General features: G+C 42.9%; 1 protein-coding gene across 2 annotated transcripts in view; it reads left to right on the top strand.

Annotated features, from left to right (window-relative positions):
* Window positions 1-23,278, top strand: part of CDC16 (cell division cycle 16) — a 65,974-nt gene that overhangs the window by 16,019 nt on the left and 26,677 nt on the right. For both annotated transcript variants that reach the window (XR_010922714.1, XM_067563638.1), the window contains exons 6-10: window positions 7,030-7,189; window positions 14,002-14,096; window positions 14,665-14,798; window positions 16,208-16,287; window positions 18,499-18,548. Coding sequence is in view for 1 of the 2 variants with exons in the window: in XM_067563638.1 (XP_067419739.1) it covers window positions 7,030-7,189; window positions 14,002-14,096; window positions 14,665-14,798; window positions 16,208-16,287; window positions 18,499-18,548 (519 nt within the window). In the remaining variant the exon portion in view is untranslated. The remainder of the gene's footprint in view (window positions 1-7,029; window positions 7,190-14,001; window positions 14,097-14,664; window positions 14,799-16,207; window positions 16,288-18,498; window positions 18,549-23,278) is intronic.

Below are 23,278 nucleotides of genomic sequence, written 5' to 3'. Positions count from 1 at the left end.
TTGCAAGTTTCCACAGAGTGATCACCACTCACTTTTCTACTGTCAGAGCAGGGCTCATTTAGTATTGTTGCGTGTCAGGAGTGAGGAAAGCTCTGCATATACAGTTCCTGGAAAGTGGCCTTCTGCATTCGAAAGTTCTGCAGCCACTGCTCATCATCCCATAGCTGCATAACATGCAAACCCACCAGTTAGTGCTTGTTTCCCAGGACCAGAAACAGCGCTCCACAATGTTCAGCTGTTGTGCAACTACCAGCAGCAACTGGGAATTGTTTCATTCTATGGCTTGCCGCAGGGCTGTTTGAATGACATTGCAATGTTCTAAGTGGCAGTTCCTATCTCAGTTCTGGAAATACTGTAGGATAAGGCATAAGGTGTTTCTGATGCTCACCGCAAGAGTGCACAGCTAAGTGGGGTCAATGCTTCTCAGGCTATGGTGTATGTGCAGCTAACCCAGGCTTTGGAAAAAGTGCAAAAAAGTATGGGTTGTTTGCCTTTGATATCAGGGGAGGGAGGCAGGAAACTACATCATGGGAGGCTGAAGCCATGTTCCTATTCCTCCCTGTGACAATGTTTTGGTCCCATGAGGCTTTGCAAGCCATTCTCAAAAACCCCTGCGGCTAGTTGCACTGTGAGACAGCTATTCACAGTGCACTGCTCTGTGCATTGATACAAGCGCTGCTAGCGAGGATGCACTCTACCGACACAATGATCATGGTGTGGACATGCCTGACCAAATGAAGAAGATTTAACTTTGTAATGTAGACATGCTCTCAGTTTTTAAATAAATAAATAAAGTGTACCAGGTTATGAAGTGAGCCTTGACAATATAAAATAGCATCTCAGTTGGACTGCAGGTTCTTGGAGATAAATAACAATAAGGGAATGAACTACTTCTGCCCTTCAGGTATTTTATTGAGATGTTTACACTGGTTATGTCTTCAATAGGAATGCAGGGCACAACTGCAGCTACACCAGTGTAGCACATTAGTGTAGGTACTCACTACAGCTATGGGAGGGGTTCTCCCATGGCTGTAGTTAATTTACCTCTCTGAGGCTGTCTACACTGCCACAGGAAGTCAACTTTGTTTAATTCGACTTTCAGCAGGCGATTTTTAGAAATTGAAGCAGAGTGTACACACTGGTATTTGTGCTGATCTCTTGCATTCACACTGACCATCCTTAATTCGAATTAGAAAGCAGTGCAATGTGGGTAGCTATCCCACAGTGCAACTAGCCACGGTGGCTGTTGGGACAAGTGTCTTTGTCCCAGGATGCAGTGCTGCTTTCCCCACTCTTCCCCCTCCCCCCCCCAAACAACCAGGAAAAGTGTTTTTGTGCCGTTTTTTTACTCCCCGTAATCACCATTGCTGCAGAGACATGGAGCCAACTCAACTCTGCACTATAATTGTGAGCGTGACAAATACATCACGGCTTATCATCGATTATTTTCGAAATAGAGCAAGAAGCTGAAGCAGAGACAACATTGTTGCCACCGAGGCTACCCTACTAGATGACATCGAGCAGAACAATTCCCGGTTGCTGCAGGCTGTAACGAGTCATCTGCAGTTTGTGGAGCGCAGGTTCTGGTGCAAGGAAACAAGCACAGACTGGTGGGACCGCATCGTTATGCAGCTGTGGGATGATGATCAGTGGCTGCAAAACTTTAGGATGCGAAAGGCAACTTTCCTGGAACCATGCTCAGAGCTGGCACTGTCCCTGAAGCGCATGAACACTCGCTTGAGACAAGCTATGATGGTGGAGAAGAGAGTCGCCATTGTTCTGTGGAAGCTGGCAACCCCCGACTATTACCGCTTGGTTGGGAATCAATTTGGAGTCGGTAAATCTACAGTGGGCATAGCTGTGAATCAAGTGTACAGTGCCATAAATATACTTCTGCTATGAAGGCTAGTGACTTTGGGAAATGTGCAGGACATAGTGGAGGGGTTTGCCGTGATGGGCTTCCCAAACTGCGGGAGTGCCATTAATGGGACGCACATCCCCATCTTAGCGCCTGCACACCTAGTGACTGAGTACATAAACTGCAAGAGGTACTTTTCCATGGTCCTGCAGGGGCTTGTGGATCACAGGGGTCGTTTCACAGACATCTATGTGGGGTGGTCTGGGAAGGTGCATGACGCTCGTGTATTTCGTAACTCTTGGCTGTTCTCTAAGATGCAGGCGGAAACTTTCTTCCCCCACCAAAAAATTCAGATTGGGGGTGTGGAAATGCCCATAGTGAATCTGGGGGATCCTGCTTACCCCTTGCTCCCTTGGCTAATGAATCCATACACCGGTCACCTTGACAGTGACAAGGAGTGTTTTAATAAGAGGTTAAGCAGTTGCAGAATGGTTGTAGAATGTGCCTTTGGGTGTTTAAAGGGCAGATGGAGGAGTCTCCTCACTAGGCTGGACATGAGTTAGAAGTACCTCCCTTCTGTGATATCTGCTTGCTGTGTTCTTCATAATGTGTGTGAAGCGAAGGGTGAGCGGTTCCCCCAGGGTTGGGCTGTGGAGGCAGAAAGACTGGCCGCCAATTATGAGCAGCCAGATGCCAGCACTACACTGAGAGCTGACCACAGAGTGCTTTGCATTAGGGAAGCTTTGAAAACCAGGTTCTGCAATGAGATGCAGGACTGATTTCTGTTCCTGTATGTTGTTTGCCTTTGGTGTACCTGCTCCTTCCCCCCCGCCAATGATATCTGTGCCCGCCAAATGCCTCCTGAACAAGGTATGATTTAATAAAGAAACGTGTTGAAATAATGCAAAACTTTATTTCTGAACATTCAAGTCATGGGGGAAAGGTGGGGGAGGTATCAAGGGGTGGGGTGGTAGCTTACTGGCCAGCTATCAGCGTGGCCACCGCTGCTTTCTGCTCGCCTCCACCAGGGGCATTCTGGACAATCTCCTCCGAGACCTCTGGGGAGCGGGGGAGGGCGGCAAAGCCCTTGGTTGAGGAGCATTATGGAGGGGCTGCAGCGGGACTCTGTCCTGCCTCTGCTCCTCCTAGAAGCTCCACAAGCCGCCGGAGCATGTCTGCCTGATCCCGCATGATTCGCAGCAGCATTTCCTGCATGGTGCTGCGATCATGCTCCATCATTTCTCGCCGACTCTCCCTGTCCATGTCCATATTCTGTGACAAGGTCAGCCTCCATGCTCTTTGCTCTGTCCCTGCAGTTGCTGAGGCATTCATGAGCTCCACTGAGTGCCACTGAGGAAACATGTTGTCTCTGCTTTTTCTTTTTTTTTCCTCTTCCTAATCTGAGACAGTCTGTCAGCAGCATTTCTTAAGGGTCAATCCAGTTCCCCTGGTGTCTACAGAATGAAAGAAAAGTAACAAGGAAGCCACAGTTAGCACAGTGAAGAAAATGAAACAAATGTAACAATTTAGATAATAATCCCCTGAAAAACGTAGCAAATGATTACAGAGAAACAATGTATACAATGTTACCACTAAAATGTTGCAAATGATTTCCTTGATATAATGTAGCACATGATTCACTCTCTCTGCTTGTATTTTAAACCCTTACAGAGAGGAACTGCAGATAGCATGGTGGTGGTGGGGAATCTCTGCTTGTATTTTAAGCCCTTACAGAGAGGAACTGCGGACGGTGTGTTGGGGGGAGGCTATACTTAAAACACATGAATCCATGATGCTGGCTACCTTGATTGCAGAGAAGAATCCTACCGTGGAAGGAGGAACAAGGCAGCCCTCCCCTGAAAAGTTTTTCTAGGGATAACAGATTACATACATTCAATTTTCCATGAGATATCAACTGATGATAAACGTAGCATTTCTCATCACATAAAAAAATTATCCCTGGGTAACCACCCAGTACAGTCAACGAAACGCCTGGAATCCCCTTCATGCCCCCCCACCCACCCAATGTACAGGGACAGAAATGCTATTAAGAAAGAAAACTCACCAGATGTGCCTTCCCTGGGATCATTTGTGCTGTCCTGTGTGCTGCTGGATTGCTCGGGGGTTCAGGAATAAGTCCTGACTTTCAGGGAGAACGGACACCCCGCGCTCCTGCATCCTGCTCTCCTCAGCTTCCTCCTCCTCCATGGAGTCCTCATCGTTGATCATGGACTGTGACCTATTGATGCTGTGGGGAGGCATTGTGATGGGATCCCCACCGAGAATTGCGTGCACCTCATCAAAGAACCTGCATTTTTTGGGTGAGGAGCCAGAGCAGCTGTTAGCGTCCCTGGCTTTCTGATAAAACTGCCACCGCTCCTTAATCTTCATGTGGCACTGCTGAGCGTCCCTCGGGTGTCCCTTCTCCAGCATGCCCTGGGGTATCTTTCCATAAATGTCCAGATTCCTTTTGCTGGCTCTGAGCTGAGCCAGAACAGACTCCTCACCCCACAGCCTGATGAGGTCTAAGACCTCTGGTCAACTCCATGCTGAAGCACGTTTGGGCTTTGCAGTAGCCATGCGGAGAACAGTGACAATGCTCTCTTCACGCTGGCAGCAAAGGAAATGAAAATTCAAATCTTCCTGGGGCTTGAGGGGAGGGGACTTTTCCTGCTAGTGTGACCACTGAGCAGCACAGCGTGACTGTCCACAGCGGTCAAAATGGGGCATTGTGGGATATATTTCAGAGATCAATTAATTCAAGTTAAATTCCATTGAGTCTACGCTAACACTAAATCGACTTAACAAATTTGAATTAGGTGCTACACCACTTGCAGAGGTGGTCTTATTAAATCGATTTTACAGGCACCTTAATTCAAATTAAGAGTGGTGCCAGTGTAGATGCGGGTGTAATTAAGTCAACTTAAGTGACTTTAAGTCGACCTAAGTCGCCAATGTAGACCAGGCCTGGGAGACAATAGCTAGGTCAATGGAAGAATTCTTCCATCAACCTAGCACTATCTTCATTAGTGGTTAGATTGGCTTAACTATGTCACTCAAGGGTGTAGATTTTTCACACACCTGAGCAACCTTGCTGGGTTAACCTAACTTTTTAATGTAGACCTGAGCTTAATCTCTTAGTGCTACTGTCAATGGGGTGTAGTTTGGCTACACTTGAATATTAGTTTGGATTAAGGTAATGTGTGATTTTAAGTGCAGTAGCTATTTCTGAGAACTTCCAAGTGTAGACAGGCCCTTAAATACCAGCATTAAAAATCACTTACCTGCTCGCAGTAGCAAGTAGGAAGTAGCCCTTGGGGAGTTGGAGTACTATCATGGGCTGAACCTTCAACTTCTCTAGGATTTAAGGATTTCTCTAGGATTTAACATTGAGTGTTCCATCCTCTTGAGTGACCAATGTAGCTCCATTTTTCTGGTACTGCTCATAGGTTTTTCAAGAAACACCAGAGTGAAACGGAAAAGATAAGACAAATTGGACTGTAATAATAGTTTGCTCTAATTTCAGTTGTTGGGTTTAGTGTGCAAGTGCTGGATGGTGTTGGTGGCCTCTGGTATACAGGAAATCAGACTAGATGATCCGGTGGTCCTTTGTGACCTTAAACTTAGACAATTTTCTTGTGGTTAACAGTGAAACAGTTCTTTTTAGAATGTCTTACCAGTTTCACTTTGCTGCTACTTAGAAATCTGTTACTACAAGGAAGAAGGACACAAAAATGGAGTCTGGAGGATTGGGATTACACTTTCTCTTCACCTTTCTTCTCATAAACCTTGCAAATTTTGAGGTTAGGCAAAGAGTAAAATAAAAAGGATCACTTATCTTAAATAGATATGGAGTTTAATGAGTAAGCTGAATGCCACACTTACCTAAGTTGATTTTTTTTTTCCCCCAGTGCATAATATTCACAATTTACTGAAGTGAAAATTATGTTTGGCTTCTGAGCACCTGATGACCCAGCACCCTTTAGATTAGATTTATTACAGAAGCTGCTGATTGGTAGCAGTCATTATTATTCTGTTTTATCTACTTACGTAGAGCTTTCATTGCCATATCTGAATCTCTCACAATCTTTAATGCATTTATCCTTTCAACAGCCCTGTACTATTATCCCCATATATGCCAATGAGAACTGAAGCACGGAGACAAAAGGAGCATCTACACAATGAGTGACAATCACGGCATATGAGTCTCAAAGCCTGGGTCTGCATATTCAGGCTCATAGGCCTCATGCTCCAGCACTAAAAATAGCTGTGTAGACATTCGGCCTCGGGCTGGATCTCAGGGTTTGAAGCCTAAGGAGGAGGATGGGCTTCAGAACCCAAGCTCCAGCCCGACATGTAACGTCTACACAGCTATTTTTAATGTTGTAGTACAAATGCTTGGAGCCTGAGTCTGTAGACCTGGGCTCTGAGACTTGCTGCAATTCGCTGTATAGATGTATTCTAAGTGACTTGCCAAAAGTCACACAATCTATGGCAGAGGAAGGAACTGAACCCTGATCTATAAAGTATCTGGCTAGTGCCGTAACTACTGGATGAGCCTTCAAATCATAGTTAAACCTGCTGCAGAACTATTTCCACCTGTTTTTATTCATTCTTTAACTTTCTGAAACAGCCATATTTTGGGATAAAAGTTTTTGTGATTGAGCTCTGCCCAAAATGATTTTTGTAATATTTTAGCCAATTGTTTTTGGCCTTTTGTCGTCTCTAGTTGAGTGCATTGTTTCTTATGTCTAACCCATTTCCCCCTTCCTACCCTCCCTTCCCAAGAACTCAAGCAGATTAGGCACTGGTCCTACAAACACAGCTTCATCCTGGGAGGTTGTTTTCTAGTTGTGAAATGGTATAGTAAAATTAGTACTCTCTTTAATAATCCTCAAGGGCTCTTGTCTGAATTATTATATATTTAGTCTATTTATTTTTGTCATGTATTTAACCTGTTCTCATTTGGTTATAGACAGCTTAATGTAGTATTAATTTTGGTTTTAGATTATTAGCAACAATGTTTTATATCAAAGCAGTATTAGAAAACCAGGTTCCATCATATATGAAATGCTTTTTACTTTTCAGGTAGTCCTTTTGATTTGTGCTCAAAACCAAATTACATACATTGATTCAGTATCTGACCTCCAGCCCTGCTTTTCCATCATTAGATCAAGAGCTCTATTTGCCTTTTGCGAGGGAAGATCTATGATGCTCTGGATAATAGAACTCTGGCAACATACAGCTACAAAGAAGCCTTGAAGCTTGATGTTTACTGCTTTGAAGCATTTGACCTTTTAACATCACACCACATGCTAACAGCACAAGAAGGTTTGGATAGCAGTATTTATTTCTCAGATATAAATGAAATCATTTCTAGTTTCACCATATATTTTGTTCACTAGATAAAAGTTAGAGTAATCAGTTTAAAATATTTTTGAGAGAATATTCCATGCCTGAATATTAGCAACTCTTTGGTTATATTAAATGGGAAAAAACTATTAATCATATAAGCTGTAGGTTTAAGCAAAAAAAAAATCATCAGTGTTTCTTAACCTGTTGGGCACAACCCCTGGGTGGGTCATGAGGGTCTCACCACTGGGTTTCATAAACTGAAAATCGATAAAATTCTGCAGACGCTAGGAGCAAGGTAAACCCAGCCATCTCACCTTCCACTCCTAACCAGCATGTCCAGCAGCCCCAATGCTCGCTATCCAGAGTTAGCAGCCTTTTTTTAAGTGATCAAAATCCCAGTCTTTTGAAGCAACGAAGGATTGTGGGATTTGGGTGACTTATGGCAAGAAACCACAATCAGATTTGGCATTTTGGATGTCACTTTATGTTGCTTTAGAAAACATCTTTCATTTCACTGAGTGACCTTAGTTCACAGAGTAAGTATAAAGCTGTGGCAACTCCACCTTTATGTTAATTTTAATTTAGAACTGTAGAAAGAGAGGGACTGAAAACAAAGAGGATTCAGTCATTTACTTCCATATTGCTTAATATTATTGTAACTATAATATAATATAATTGCAACCAATTAGTCATTTTTGGTATATTTATGATGTGCTGTTTTCTTTGTGGCATTGGGGTGAACATCACAAAACTTTTCACAGCCTTTGTGTTCAATGAAAATCAGTTCTTCTAGTGCTTGCTCATGTCGATTCCATTCTAAGTGTGTGCTTGCCCATGTGCACAGTTACTGGAAATTTTTTCCCTTAGCAGTATCCGTAGGGCCAGCTCCGGCGCCCTCTGATGCCATGCACTCATGCTGCGTTATATGAGATGTCTCCAGCCCTGCACCCTCTGAGTTTCTTCTTTCTGCCCGTGACGGTTGCTAGAATTCCTCTCTGACTTGCGATTGCAATCATTTTTAGTATCACTGCTGTTAGGTAGGTTTCCTTTGTTATTCTAGTTGTAATAGTTATACTTAGTATAAATAGTTGTTAGTAATTAGTTAGTTAAGGGCGTTTGCCTGCTAGCGGGGCATGCCCCAATCTCCAGGGTTCAAACCCTGCGTGGCCTGCAACAAGCCCTTCCTGCTTAGCAACCCCCATGACAGCTGCTTGAAGTGTCTGCAGGAAGTGCATAGGAAGGGACAAGTGCACTATTTGCAGGGGTTTTAAACCCAGAATGAGGAAGGATGGACAGTCGGCTGAAAGTCCTGCTAATGGAGGCAGCGCTAAGGCCAGCCTTGGAGCCCTCCTGTGCCGATTCGTACCAAATACATCGGCCTCGGTGCAGACCGCGCTGCCAGCACTGCTCCACATCGCCTGTGTCGAGGCAAAGAAAGAAGCATTGGGTGGAGAGGGGCCACTTCCTGGCTCCGAAGAAGTCCTAGAATGGGGCTCTGGGCACAGGACCCGTGTTGGGCCAGCTGCCTGCTCTGGGACCTCAAGATCTGAGCTCTCCACCCAGAGCTCCATCAACTATGAGGAATTGACTCTGGTGAGCATGAGGGGTCTCCTCCAGCTGATAGTACCATCGACACCAGAGGTGTTTCAGGCAGCAAGGGACCTCATGGCTCTACCATTGCCCCTGACTCCTGGATCTTCAGCACCAGAAAGGGGGAAGGCACTGGTCTTGAGGGAAAAGCCTCCAATGGGTCCCCCATAGCGGTCACACCCATGCCGTGACACCTTTTGATGTCTCCAATACCGCGGTCACCATTGTGGAGGAGGTCCCTGCGCTCTCAGCACTGTTCTTCAAGCCCCTGTCAACACGCACATACTGATCCGAGTGGCACCGATCGTGTTCTCAACACTGCCAGTCCTCGACTCCCTGGTACCAATCCCCAGCGCATCAGCACCGATCTAGGGAATCATGACAGTGATCCCCAACTCCACGCCACTGTCCTGGGTGGCGCTCATCGGAGCATGACCGACCCTGCAGCTCAAGGCACCGGTCCCCTTTCCCACGGCATCACTCCCTGGTACCACAGGGTAGTCAGGCAGCAGAATCGACAGCCCCACCTTGGTCTCTGGAGGCGGAGTCCTATTCCTCTGTATCAGAGGGAGAGCTTAGTCCGAAACCAAGCCGTTACCATTGTAAGGCACATAAGGTCAGGACGGTACCCTCAACATCGGACTGGCCCCAAGGTCAATGTCCGGTTCACTGGCCATATTGGAATCCATGGGGTTTCCCCATGGTGCTGTGTCCCTGCTCATACCACTCTTCAACTAAGCATTCGGCAGTAACGCCAGCACAGCAGGAATCCCAGGACTCAGTATCGGACCACAGTTCCGAGCCTCGGGCAACTACTGCCCAGGCTCAGGAAGAGAGGTCACCTCCAGCTCCACTGGTTTTGCCATCATCCTTGTCGTCCCCGGGTGAGGTGATTGTGATGGAGCCCTCTGTACCCCTGGACGACTTCAGGGCTCATCAAGAGCTCTTCAAGAGGATGACGTCCAACCTGGGCCTAGAGGCAGAGGAGCTCAAAGATACCGGTGACACCCTTTTTGACGTACTGGCGGCTGCGGTGCTGACTCAGGTTGCACTGCCAGTACATGACGGAGTGCTTAAGGTGGGTCAGGGTCCTGTGTCAAACTCCATCTTCATTGCCACCAACATCAAAAAGGGCCAAGAAGAAGTATTATGTCCTGGCTAAGGGATCTGAGTACCTCTTCACTTTCTCCCCCCAAAAATCCCTTTTAGTGGCCGCACCCAACGAAAGGGACAGGCTGAGCCATTCAAGTTCCATCTCAAAGAATAAAGAAGCAAAGTGGTTGGACTTGTTTGGTCGAAAAGTTTATTTTACAGCCGGTTTACAGTTCAGGATTGCCAACTAACAGGCCCTCCTGGAAAGGTATAATTTTAATATCTGAAGTTTGTTGGCTAGGTTCACTGAGCAGCTACCTCTGGACTGTTTCCAGGATTTCACCACCATATCGGAGGAGAGGAAGACAGTGGCTAGAGTGGCCCTACAGGCATCACTGGATGCAGCAGATTCAGCAGCACGATCTATGGCCTCTGCTGTATCTATGCGCAGGTGTTCATGTCTGCAATCTTCCGGCCTGTCACAAGAGTTGTAACAATTGATCCAAGACTTCCCGTTTGATGGCAGTGCCCTCTTTTCAGATCAAACAGATGCTTGGCTCCGTAGGTTAAAAGACTCCAGAGCCACTTTGTGCTCGTTGGGCCTATACGTCCTCAGTCCTCGAAAACAGTTTCGGCGACCATAGCAGCAGCCTCTATTTCAAAGACCTCCTCACTCATTCTTCTACTGGAGAAGGGTTGGAGACAGAGGTTTCAATCACCGTCCCCCAACCCTAACCCCATCTTCATCGCAACTTGGAACCTCGCAATGCCCCAGTGCCAGGAGGCAGCAGTTTTGATGGTGTGCCCAAAGACAACACCCCAGTTTCCGTCCAGTATCCACTTCCCAGACCTTTCCTGAACTGCCTTTCTTCCTTCTTCCATGGGGCCGTATAACATCGGACCGCTGGGTCCTCAGTATTATCACAAATGGCTATACCCTGCACTTCTCCTCAGCCCCACCCAACCATCACCCTTCCACTTTCCTCTTCAGGTCCTGCTGAAGGTAGGGGCTGTGGAGGAAGTCCCTGCAAACTTGTGGGGAAAAGTTTTTATTCCCGCTATTTTCTCATTCCCAAAGCAAAAGGCGAGCTCAGGCCCATCTCAACAAGTATCTCAAGAGACTAAAGTTCCGCATGGTCTCCTTAGCCTCCATTATCCCCTCTCTGGATTCAGTAGACTGGTATGCTGCCCTCTACCTAAAGGATGCATATTTCCATATCTCAATCTTCCCTAGGCACAGAAAATTCCTCAGGTTTATTTTGGGTCACAACCACTACCAGTTCACAGCGCTACCCTTCGGCCTTTTGTCGGCCCCAAGAGTATTTTCGAAATGCATGGCAGTGGTGACCAGGCATTTAAGGTGTCAGGGGGTTCAAATTTATCCCTACCTGGATGATTGGCTAGTCAAAGGCAAGTCCTGGTCACAGGTGCAATGCAATCTGGATCTTGTCATCGCCACTTGTCACCAATTGGGCCTGTTGATAAATGTTCAAAAGTGAACATTATCACCGGTCCAGCGAATAGTTTATTGGAGCAGTGCTTAACTCCACATGAGCCAGAGCGTTTCTCCGAGAGTCCTGATTTTACTTCATAGTGACCCACATCAGGAACATTCAAATGTCTCCCCTCACCACAGCTTATGCATGCCTTCAGCTTCTGGGCCACGCGGCGGCTTGCACTTACGTGGTGCAACATGCGCAGTTGTGAATCAGACCACTTCAGTCATGACTGGCTTTGGTCTACTCCCCAAGCAGACGCAAATTGAACTGAGTAGTAAGAGTGCCCTCACATGTGCTGGCATCCCTTAATTGGTGGTCCGACCTACTGTTAGTGATGCAGGGCATGACCTTCGAAAGCCTAACCCCTTCAGTGCCTCTTGTGTCTAATGCCTTGGTCGTGGGATGGGGTGCTCATATCATCAAAGATTGCAGCACCCAAGGGACCTGATCCCAAGAGGATCGCAGCCTCCTCATAAACATCAAAGAGTTCAGGGCGATAAGACTGGTGTGCTAGGTTTTCCTTCCATGCATGGAAGGCAACGTGGTACAAGTTTTAACGGACAACACTGCTGAGATGTTTTACATCAACAGGCAGGGCAGAGTCCACTCTTCAGATCTGTGTCAGGAGTCTATGCGTCTGTGGGACCTTGCCATTCAGAACAATTTTCATATACCCCTGGGTCAGGAACACTGGTGGACCGGCTCAGCAGGTCCTTCTTACCTCATCACAAATGGTCACTTCATCTCAGGTGGCAGCTACACTCTTCCAGAAGTGGGGAGTTCCCTGAGTAGACCTCTTCACGTCCAGCCTGAACAGGAAACGTGAACAGTTCTACTTCATCTGCGGACTCGACAAGGAGTCACTGTCTGATGCCATTCTCTTCTCATGGTCAGGGTCTCTCATGTACACTTTTCCTTCAACACACCTGATACACAAGGTCCTGTTAAAGATCAAGAGGGACAAGGCAGATGTAATTTTGATAACACCCACATGGCCAAGATAGCATTGGCTGAAGACTGCTAGACCTCTCCGTTGCTCCCCCCTGGAGCTACTGCGTTGGCCAGACTTGCTGTTGCAGGACAGGGCCAACTCCTACACTCGGACTTGACATCGCTATATTTGACGGTATAGAGGCTGACTGGCTGAACACAGACAAACAAGAGTATTCATCTCAGGTATAAGAGGTGCTGATGGGCAGTAGGAAACCCTCCACCAAGGCGTCTTATTTGGCCAAGTGGAGGTTTTCTGACTGGGCATCAAACCATGGGTTCCTGTCTCTGCGAGCCCTGATACAGTTGATTCTGAATTACTGAATCTTAAGTGGCAAGGACTAGCGATCTCATCAGTAAAGGTCCACCTCGCAGCTATTTCAGCTTTTCACTTCCCAATGCAAGGCAGCTCAGTTTCCTCCCACTACATGTCGATTAGGTTCCTTAAAGGCTTAGAGAGGTTTTCTCCTCAGGTCCGCAACCCCCTAGCCCTCTAGGACCTGAATTTGGTGCTGGCACAGCTTACGGGTCCCCCCATCGAGCCTTTAGCAACTTGCTCATTATCACTCCTCTCTTGAAAAGTGGTCTTCCTAGTAGCTATCATCTTGGCATGCAGAGTCTCGGAGTTACAGGCGATCACCTCAGAACCGCCATACAACATTTTCTCTGAGGATAAGGTCCAGTTATGGCTGCACTTGACCATCCTGCCTAAAGTTGTATCCCAGTTCCACAACAACCAGGACATTTTCCTGCCAGTGTTCTATCCTAAGCCACATAGGTCTAGTGAGGAACGTAAATGGCACACCCTCAATGTTTGGCGAGCATTAGCTTTTTATATTGAGAGAACTAGACCCTTTCATAAGATTTCCAAGCTCTTTGTTGCATTGGCGGAAAGAATGAAAGGGTTACCTGTTTCATCTCAGAAGAGCTCTTCATGGATTATCTTCAGGTATTAAGCTATGCTATGAGCAGGTGAATCTGTCACCACCGCTGTGTCAGCCTACTCCACCAGAGCACGGACCTCGTCAGCAGCCTTCCTAGTACAAGTACCAATACAGGATATTGTAAAGCATCTACATGTTCCTCGGTACATACTTTTATGTCCTACTATGCCATAGTGCAGCAGGCTCGGGATCACACCAGCTTCAGGAGGGCAGTTCTGCAGATGGCACATCCATGAATTCTGAGCCCACCTCTGATAATACTGCTGGTGTCATCCTGAATGGAATCAACATGAGCAAGAACTCGAAGAAGAAAAGATGGTTGCCTACCTGCAGTAGCTGTTCTTCAAGATGTGTTGCTCATGTCCATTCTATAACCCGCCCCCCATCCCCACCATCGCAGTTGGCAGCAAGAAGGAACTGAGGGGGCTTGGGGCCGGCAGTGCCTCATATACCACGGCATGAGCACACAGAGGGCGCCAGAGCCAGCCCTATGGATACTGCTAAGGGGAAAAAATTTCCGGTATCATCTAGAATGGAATGGGCATGAGCAACACATCTTGAAGAACAACAGTACTACAGGTAAGCAACCGTCTTTTCTTTACAACTTGTTGAGTATTTTTTTGTTTACTTCAAACGTAGTTTACCTCAGGTTCATATTTTTTAATTTACACAGAAAAAGAACTTCTTGAATCTCTACCTCTTGGTAAACAGTGTACAGAAGAAGAACAAGAATTGCTCCATTTTCTGTTTGAGAACAAACTGAAAAAGGTAAAAATCTGATTAATCCTATGGAAATCTTGACTTCAAATGTAAGTATCTTGCAAAATGTTTTTGTCCTTACCTTCAAAAAATATGATTTAAAACTTCTTGTATGGTTTTGATTAAGTACTGTGACCAAATTGCCATTATAGCTCTCCATTAATAACAATTTCATATGGATTACTTAATGGAAATATCTAATTCTGGCTGATTTTGAATGTATTACTTCCGAAGTGCTTTTTTCTGGAGCTAATACTGTAGTATTGGCCAGCATGAAACAGCTAATGCTATGGCGCTCACACCATTCTGTCCTTTTCAGAGACTGCCGTTCAAATTCTGACAGTCAAATATCTTTCATTTTTAAAGTTGTTTATGTCAAATGTGTCATTAAGAAATGCATTACTAAAAATTACAGTTTTATATCCAGTGCACGCTTTTTATATGGAGTCAAAATTTGAGGATCAGAAAATACATTGGTCCTTAAATTATCATTTTCAGAACTAAAAACAAATATTGATAGACCAATGCTTTGTATTTTCTCATTTTATATCATTTATGTTACAATTATGTTTTTCAGTATAATAAGCCAAGTGAAACAATAATTCCTGAATCTGTAGAGGGTCTTCAGGACAATCTGGATGTAGTAGTTTCGTTAGCTGAAAGGCATTATTATAACTGTGACTTTAAAATGTGCTACAAGCTTACTTCTGTGTAAGTACATGAAGCAATTTTGATATTTATTTGAAATTTCATTCCTGCTACTTTTCAGATGGCATGCAGAAATAATCTCTGTATAATCAGAAGTTCACCCAAATATATTATTGACTCAGTTGTTTAATGTATATTTTGCAAGCTAACATTGTTTCATTTTACAATAATCCTCAGGCAGTTGACTAGCATTTGCAGTGAAGTTGGTTAAGGTGTTGGAAAAGCATATATTTTTACTGTGTAGCTTAAAGCAAAATACTTGGGCTTTATATGATGACGCCTTACGTTAAACCCTACATTTCCTCCATGAGAGTACTCTTAAAATATGGTCTTATAAAGTGAAGGTTTAAAAGTTTTAACTTTTATTTTAAAATATAGTAAATATTTGGTTGGCTAAACGAAGCCAAGACATTGACATAAGGGATACAACTTTGCGTCCAGTGCTGGCAAGGTTTGGGAATACTGCAGAGGCAAATATTAGACCCTGTTGTGAAGTGCAACACCCTGAATGAAATCATGGCCTCACTGGAATAAATAGCAAAACTGCTACTGACTTCAGTGGAACCAGGATTTCACCCCTTGTGTTCATTTTCCAGCATCCTCTTCCCATCCGTCACACCTTTCAACATGAGAATGCATCATTAACTCCATGTGGATTTGTCCAGCTGCCCTTTGTCAGAAGGAGAGTTGTGACAAATTCTAGAGCATTTGTGGTGGGAGTCTCCTCAGAAGTTTGAATCCTTGCAAAGTTTTCAGCTTCCTACAATAAGAGATTCTGGGACATTTTATAGGTTTTAAATGCTGCTTTGAGCATTTCCCATGCTCTCAGATATTTGAAAAAGGACACTAAGCTGTTGCAGCTTGAAACAATGTTATGGTGTTTCCATTTTCATAGGGTGGAATCTAAAAATAGTCTTTGATGTAAAGGAGTCTGTGGAAAATTGCTGTGTATCCCTATTCACCAGAGAGATGGTTGTCATGATGCAAGGTCATCTGAGAAGGGCAGAGAAGGGGAAAATATTAAGGTTTTTCATGTTCCAGCTGGATTTGTCTGTCTTACAAGATGGATGGATAGAAAAATGCATACACTGCATTCCTTTTGCTACTTACTGAAACAAATACAGTGCAAATCATATTCTGTTTTCCTAATGTCTGTTCCATCTGCCAGAATTTCATGTTAATTTATCTGTTTAGCTAAATTAGTTCTAATTATTCTGTTGTGTGGTTAGCCTTTATTATGCTACCAGTGAATGATATTGACCACTTGAGAAGAGATCATGATTGTTATAGATTGATGATTAAAGTGCCAATTGCTCCCTGTATAATATATTATAACAGTAATTTGTTTCCAACTCAATTAAATGATTTTAACCATTTATTTTACAATAATCCTTGCTGTCTTGTATTTCTAGAGTAATGGAAAAAGATCCTTTCCATGCAAATTGTTTACCTGTGCACATAGGGACACTCGTGGAGCTGAATAAAGCAAATGGTGAGAAATATTATTGACTAAACTTGTCATATGATTAGAGTCAAATATCAATTTTTTTAAAGGACGTTTTGATTTTCCTACTGTCTTTAGAGTAGCCTCTAAAAATAAAACCATGATTTCTCAACAACTCTTAGACTTGAACCAGCAGAAAATATCTGACCCTCTGCATGCAGTTTCCACAGGATGGCCATAAAGGGGAAGGGGAGAGGGAAAAAACCTTCACAATAGGGAGTTGGATTGCTGCACAGGAAAGAGAACTCATGTAAATTATCTTCCTGTACCCTTTATCGGTTTTCTCTGTGTCTTATCCCTTGGGCTATGCAGCCAATGAGTTACTACTGTGAGCCAATCTATTATTGCTTAATTTCTGCCATATGTTCAACAGCCTGGAAAATGTAATTTTTTTAATTTCCAGCAATGAAAGAAAATGTATTTTAAACAAACATAGAGGGAAATTTTCAAAAGTGGCTACTTGGAACCACAAAATGTGTGAGCATATCTATTGTGTATGCCAGAAATTTTCCAACTCTTTCATAGTGTGAACTTCATCTTAATATAGAGTGTTTCACAAGCTGCCTCCCATCCCACTTGCAATTCCATAGATCTCGTCTCCTTTCAGTTAAGATGCTGTTCACAAGTAACTCAACATCCCTGTGGCAACTACAACAATAGTTTGTGTAGCTCAGATGTCTGCTGCTCCTTTCCCACGCTTGTACAGTCATCCAGGCTCTTTCCAAAGAAGGGCTTTGCAGGTCTTTGGAAACAGTTAGAGAGGAGGCTGAGGAGCCATCATCAAATGACATGCAATCTCTCTGGACTACAGTTTGGGAAATGCTGGCATAAATGCTGGCATTTGTATACACAAATGGGCCATTAAAGGCTTGTCTGAACAAATAGTGTGTGGCAAGTTGGGGCACTTACTGGCCCTATAGACCATGCACTAAAAGTTTCCTAGTGCACTTTGAACTACTCCTCTTTAGAATGGGAACTTTTACTGCATGGTAGCAGGGTCCACAATGCTTGTTAATGCGCAGCACGCTAAAGTGCTGTAGAATTACATCCCAGCTTGCCCCATGCTAATTATCCATCTAAGCAAGTCCTTAGTGTGCTAAAACTTGTCTGTGTGTGATAGGGGTGCTTGCAGATTTTGCAGTTGCAATGTGGTCAGCCATTTTAAAAAATTTGACATGCAGTCTTTTTTGTTTTTCTATAAGTGTGTGTTGAACCAACTTTTTTTTTTAGTAAAACATGAGGTATATTGCAAATAGTATCTCTTATGTTAAAGAGCATTGTAATGAAGGAGCACTATAGTTTATGTGCTTTGTCTGGAAAACAAGCATTATGCCCTCACACGGTATATAAAATATAGTGTGATTTCTTGTTATACCACGTAAGTTTTAGTATCATAGAACTGTGTTTGATTTCTTAAAGTAATTCAGTGATGATAAAAGCATTTTTACAAACTTTACTAAGTAGCACCATTTTTACCAAAAAATATAGAAATTCTAGATTCAACTGTTTAACTTTTTTAGCTTTTATTTTCTACCATATTTTATCAGGTTAATTTTGAAGCAACATTTCTGAAGATTTAAGTTAGTTCATGCTATCAAGCTTCCAATTAGAAACAAACCAGTATAGTTATTTTTAGTTACAGGCAGATGAACTTTTGAGTTTTTAATGTACTGTATATTTCAAGCCTTTTGAAAATGTAAATATAGCCATCACTATATATGCTGTATTGTTAATAGCCATATTAAGAACATAAGAATGGCCGTATTGGGTCAGACCAGTGGTCCACTTAGCCCAGTATCCTGTCTTACGATAGTGGCCAATGCCAGGTGCTTTGGAGGGAATTCTAAGTTGCTTTAAAGATATTGAGGCATTTCAGCTGAGATTTTCAAAGGCCACCTAAGGGAGTCACGTTTACAGCTTACATTCTCTCATGTACCCATCACAAACCAATTTTTTTCTTTTGGTGTTTAAATGCAAAGTAACCGAATATTCTAACGTTTAAAATTTTGAAAAAAATGAATATGTAAATGTTCAAGCAATATTATTATCTATCTTTAAAGAATGGAATATTTGAGTTTGTATATTAATTTGCAATTTGTAATATGAGATGATTTAGTGCTACTTTAGAAAAGTGTATTGGCCAAAATATGTGTTAGTGTTTGACGTGCTTTAATTTTCTTTTTTTTTCCACCCATACAGAGCTATTCTATCTTTCTCATAAATTGGTGGATTTGTACCCAAATAATCCTGTAAGTTGTTATAGGTCCCTGTAGTGTGTGTTCCTCCAGCTTTGCATAAGTGAAAGCAAAAGAAATTGTAATTTAATATTCAGTTTGAGCAACCAGAATTCAGACTCAAGAAGGGATAGTGGAAATGGTTAATTTCTTTCTTTCTTTTTTTTTGTCCTGTACCATAATTTGATTAAATTAAGACAGTCCATTTTGAATATAAAATATTTCTTTATATAAAATATATTCAACTTGTAGAATTTACCACTGATGGAGGCCATGGAAACAGGTACTCCAGCTAGATTTAAAAACAAATAGATCATTTTACAATCACTAACACTACTATTTTAGCTTGAGTAACTAGAAGATAATGTCGTGCTTCATAGCATAAATGATTATCTGCAGCAGTCAGGGAGGATTTTTTCTCAGAACTATTACATAACTGACATTCCTTCAACATTTTATATTGGTGAGGGTCTTCACCTTCTGGACTTACTTTTAGATGTTTGAATAAATTTGTTTTACAAATAGTGTTCTGACAGTTTAAAAATTGATGCACTGTGCACTCAGTTCACTGCTTACTATCAGCAGTGCATAGAGGTACAATGTGTTGGAATATAATTATATATGATTGAGCATGTATCTAGGGTACTGTATGCTGAAATAAATACAGCTTCATGTATTCAACGAGTACTGTTTCAGCTAAACACATAACCTATGTAAATATAAGAACTATTCAAATAAACACTCTGTGGAGAATGTCCCATCATCACTGGTATCAATGAATTTAAAATACATTTATTTGGTATGTTTCTATGAATCTGAGTTGCATTTGTTTGATTTGTAGAGAGACAAGGTGGGTGAGGTAATATTTGTTATTGCATCACATATGCCGGTTCAAGAGACAAGCTTTTGAGCTTGCACAAAGCTCTTCTTCAGCTCTGAGTAAGTTTGAAAGCTTGTCTTTTACCAACAGACATTGGTCCAATAACAGATATTACCTCACCAACTGTATCTCTAATATCATGGGACCATCATGGCGACAACAACACTGCAAATAACTTTCTTTGATTGCGTGGTTGATCATAGTTTTCTCTTTTTTAGAAAACAAATATAATGTAAAAAACCCACTAATCTAAAATTTAGTAATTTTTTCTGAGTAATTTTTTCTGAATAAAATTTAGATTAGTACTCAGAATTCAAAGTCCTCCTTTGAAGTGACAGTTGTATAGTTCCACATGTGGCATGCAAACTTCCACCCAATGCTATCGAGCTCCAGGAACCTTCTGGCCTTTAGAATGGTGCAAATGCCCCCTAGTGGTACTTAATATTTGAGGCTGAGTTTAGAATTACCTGGCTGGGTTTTGTGTGGCTAGTTGCAAGTGTATAAGGGACCTTCAGTCTGTGTCTGGAAAACTTGTCTTGATTTTTAATTTGAAAAAAAAATTCCTGTCAACTTGTCAGTTGTTTTAGATGGATAGTATTTATGTAACTTCAGTCATTGGAAAGTTACTCCGAGAAATGGAAATGGCTTTCTCAATGGATAACATATAACAACCAATCTCCATATTCTATCCCTATTTCATCTATTATTATGCCTGAAGTGTTTTAACTTCCTCTTGTTGTCAATGCAAGTGTAGCTCTCTGCCCTATGGGCAGAGCCCTCTCCTGTTGACAAATCAAAAGTCTTCAGTCATCCCACTATCACAAGTTTCCTTGAAGGGCTAGATAATGCCTTTTCACTGGCTATGCCTTTCAAAGAATCTGTCCAAATATGGGCCCTCAATTTAATAGTTAATGGATGCATATTTTGAACCTTTGAGAGACTGTATTTTATTCTGACTGTCGCTGTAGATAACACTTCTGGTCACAACTACTTGTGTGAGAAGCGTGAGTGAGCGGAAGGCTTTGATGGCAGATTCTTCATTCACTGTATCTTCTGGGGTAATATTGAATTGTGTGCTCCTTTATAATTCTTGTCTAAAATCATGTCTGATTTCCAGCTAAATCAAACTATTTATCTCCTGGCTTTATTTCAAAAGCATTCACATCCATGGGGAAATTAAGTTGTATGTCCTTGAAATCATCTTTGAATTTTCTATTTGTCTAGAATCAGGATATGTAGGAAGCCATCTACATTTTTTGTAGCTTTGCAAATGATATGGCATTTCTACTCAATACCTGTTGAAATGGGTTAGATTATTCAATGAGACATGTTATAGCAGGGGTGGCAGTACTTGAGAGTCTTAGGGCTCACTCTTCTGGGGCTAAACTAGAAAATCTGGTTCCATAACAAAACTCTGCAGTGCTACTATTTGCAGTTCTGTCTGTAACAATGCAATGCTACTCTTTTTGACTTGGAGTATGGATCTGATGCTTGCTTTGGAAGAACTACTCTGCAATCCTTGTGTAATTAGAATTTCTCAACCCACATTGATGGGGAAATAGTATTGCTAGCTGGACTTGTGATGACAGCATGAAGAGCCAACTCTGAAGATGGAAGAAAGAGTACTTACTAGTAACTAGTTGTTCAAAAATGTTGATTCTACATATTCATACTACCTGCTCACCTATCTCCTCTTCCTTGGAGTTGTGTTTTCTTAATGATTTTGGGCTTTAGCGGAAGTCACTGAGACAGTGATTGGGTCTTCTCTGGCTTCTTAACCTCTGCTCTGAATGTTCAAGGATGCATTCCCAGCAGCCATTGCTTTTCTAGAAGGTTCCTGAGGCTTGATGCCAGGGTATATCCCACAACTGAAAACATGTAGAGGTGACACACCTACACTAGTGGTGCTTGTGAGCTTGTTGAGTTATAACATTTGGTTATTACCAAGACTGGTTTTTGTAGTATCCATAACTGCCACCACATTTAACACATACAAAACATGCTCTTTCTATTCTGTTCAGTTACAATGTCGATGAAATGATTACAATACATGCATTGTGTAACACAGTTGTGTTGTTGCATCTCAGGTAAGGGTTCATTGAACCTGATATCAATGGATATGTTATGATTTCATTGTTTTATGTGTTGCTTACCTCTTAGGTAAGACTGCTAGGATACATACTTGATGTGCATGTGCAGAGATCATTTTTCCAAGTAACTCAGTTGAGTGTTCAAGCCTAATTAATAAATAAATTAATACCATTTTAAAAATCCATGTGATAAACTTAAGTACTTACAAAATTCCTCTTCTTTCTCTCTTGCTAGTTTCAAACACTGAGGGCTGGTCTACACTGAGAAGTTACATCGACATAGCTATGTTTCTCAGGGATGTGAAGAATCCACACCTTTGAGAGTATTATTTAAGCCAACCTAAACCCCGGTGTAGACAGTGCAAGGTTGACAGAAGAATTCTTCCATCAGCCTACCTACTGCCTCTTGGGAAGGTGGACTACCTACAGCAATGGAAGAGCTCCTATTGCTGTAGAGAGGCCATGTTTACACTACAAACTTTGGTTGATGCAAGTTACATCAGCATAAAACTGCTGCATTTTGTTTGTCATTTGTGCATGTGCAGGCTTGGCTCCTTGTGTCAGCACTGCATGTACTCACCAGGAGTGCTTGTGTGAATGCATAGCATGGTGCACTATAGGAAGGTATCCCAGTGTGCAACCACTGTCCAATGCACTGTATTTTGGGAATTTTTGGCAACGCATGGTGGGGCAGAAACAAGTTGCACAGGGTGATTGGGAGCAAGGGGTCAACTTACCAGTATGCAACTGTTTTCATCGCATAATGTCATCCATATCCCATAATTTTTGCATCTTTTTTTAAAATCGCATGAACCCATGTGGCCTTTCTCCTGTCAAAGGATGGCAGACAGAAAATGTGGAGTCTGCACAGCTCTGCACTATTGTCATAAGCATTGCAAACACAGGGCGCACGATCCTCCAGTGTTTGCAGAGTCATAAGAACAACAGAGTAAGCAGAGAACATGACGATTTCTTGGAGGACAAATTTCTGTGGCACATAGTGAGAACCTATTCAAGGTTGTTGGTGTTCCCAGAGCAGCAGCTGCTGCTGGAACACTGCTTCTGGGTCCAAGAAACAAGCACTGACCTGTGGGATCAAATCGTAATGCAGGCTTGGTATATGAGACGGTATTGTTGTGGCCAGTGGCTGCATAACTTTTGGACGCGCAAGGCCACGTTCCTGGATCTGTATGCTGAGTTCATCCCAGCCCTCCAGCACAGGCATGCCAAAATGAGAGCTGTACTGAGAGTGGAGAAGCAAATGGTAATCGCACTGTGAAAATTGCAATGCTAGATTGCTACCAGTCAGTGAGAAATCATTTTGGAGTTGGAAAATCCACTGCGTGGACAGTTGTCATGCAAGCATGCAGGCCCATTAATCATCTACTATACAGGATTGTGACTTTCAGCCACGGTAGGACATAGTGGATGGATTTGCAGCAGTGAGGTTCCCAAACTGTGGTGGCACAATAGATGGCACACACATCCCTATTTTGGTGCCTTGCCACAGTGTACATCAACAGAAAGAGCTACTTTTCTATGGTTATGCAAGTGTTGCATCACGGGGGATGCTTCACCAACATCTGGCAGACAGAAAAAGTGGAGCCTGCACAGCTCTGCACTATTGTCATAAACATTGCAAGCACAGGATGCACGATTGCACAGGACGCAGTGTTGGCTGGTCAGGGAAGGTGCCTGATACGCACATCTTTAAGAACACAAGACTGTTCAGAAAGCTGCAAGCAGGGACTTTCTTTCCTGACCAGCTGAAATGC

Source organism: Emydura macquarii, unplaced genomic scaffold (assembly GCF_026122565.2).
Source record: "Emydura macquarii macquarii isolate MOO-44397 ecotype Brisbane River unplaced genomic scaffold, CSIRO-AGI_Emac_v2 contig_2531, whole genome shotgun sequence".
Taxonomy (NCBI): domain Eukaryota; kingdom Metazoa; phylum Chordata; order Testudines; family Chelidae; genus Emydura; species Emydura macquarii.
Note: the sequence above shows the minus strand (reverse complement) of the source record. Positions and strands in the feature narration are given on the sequence as shown.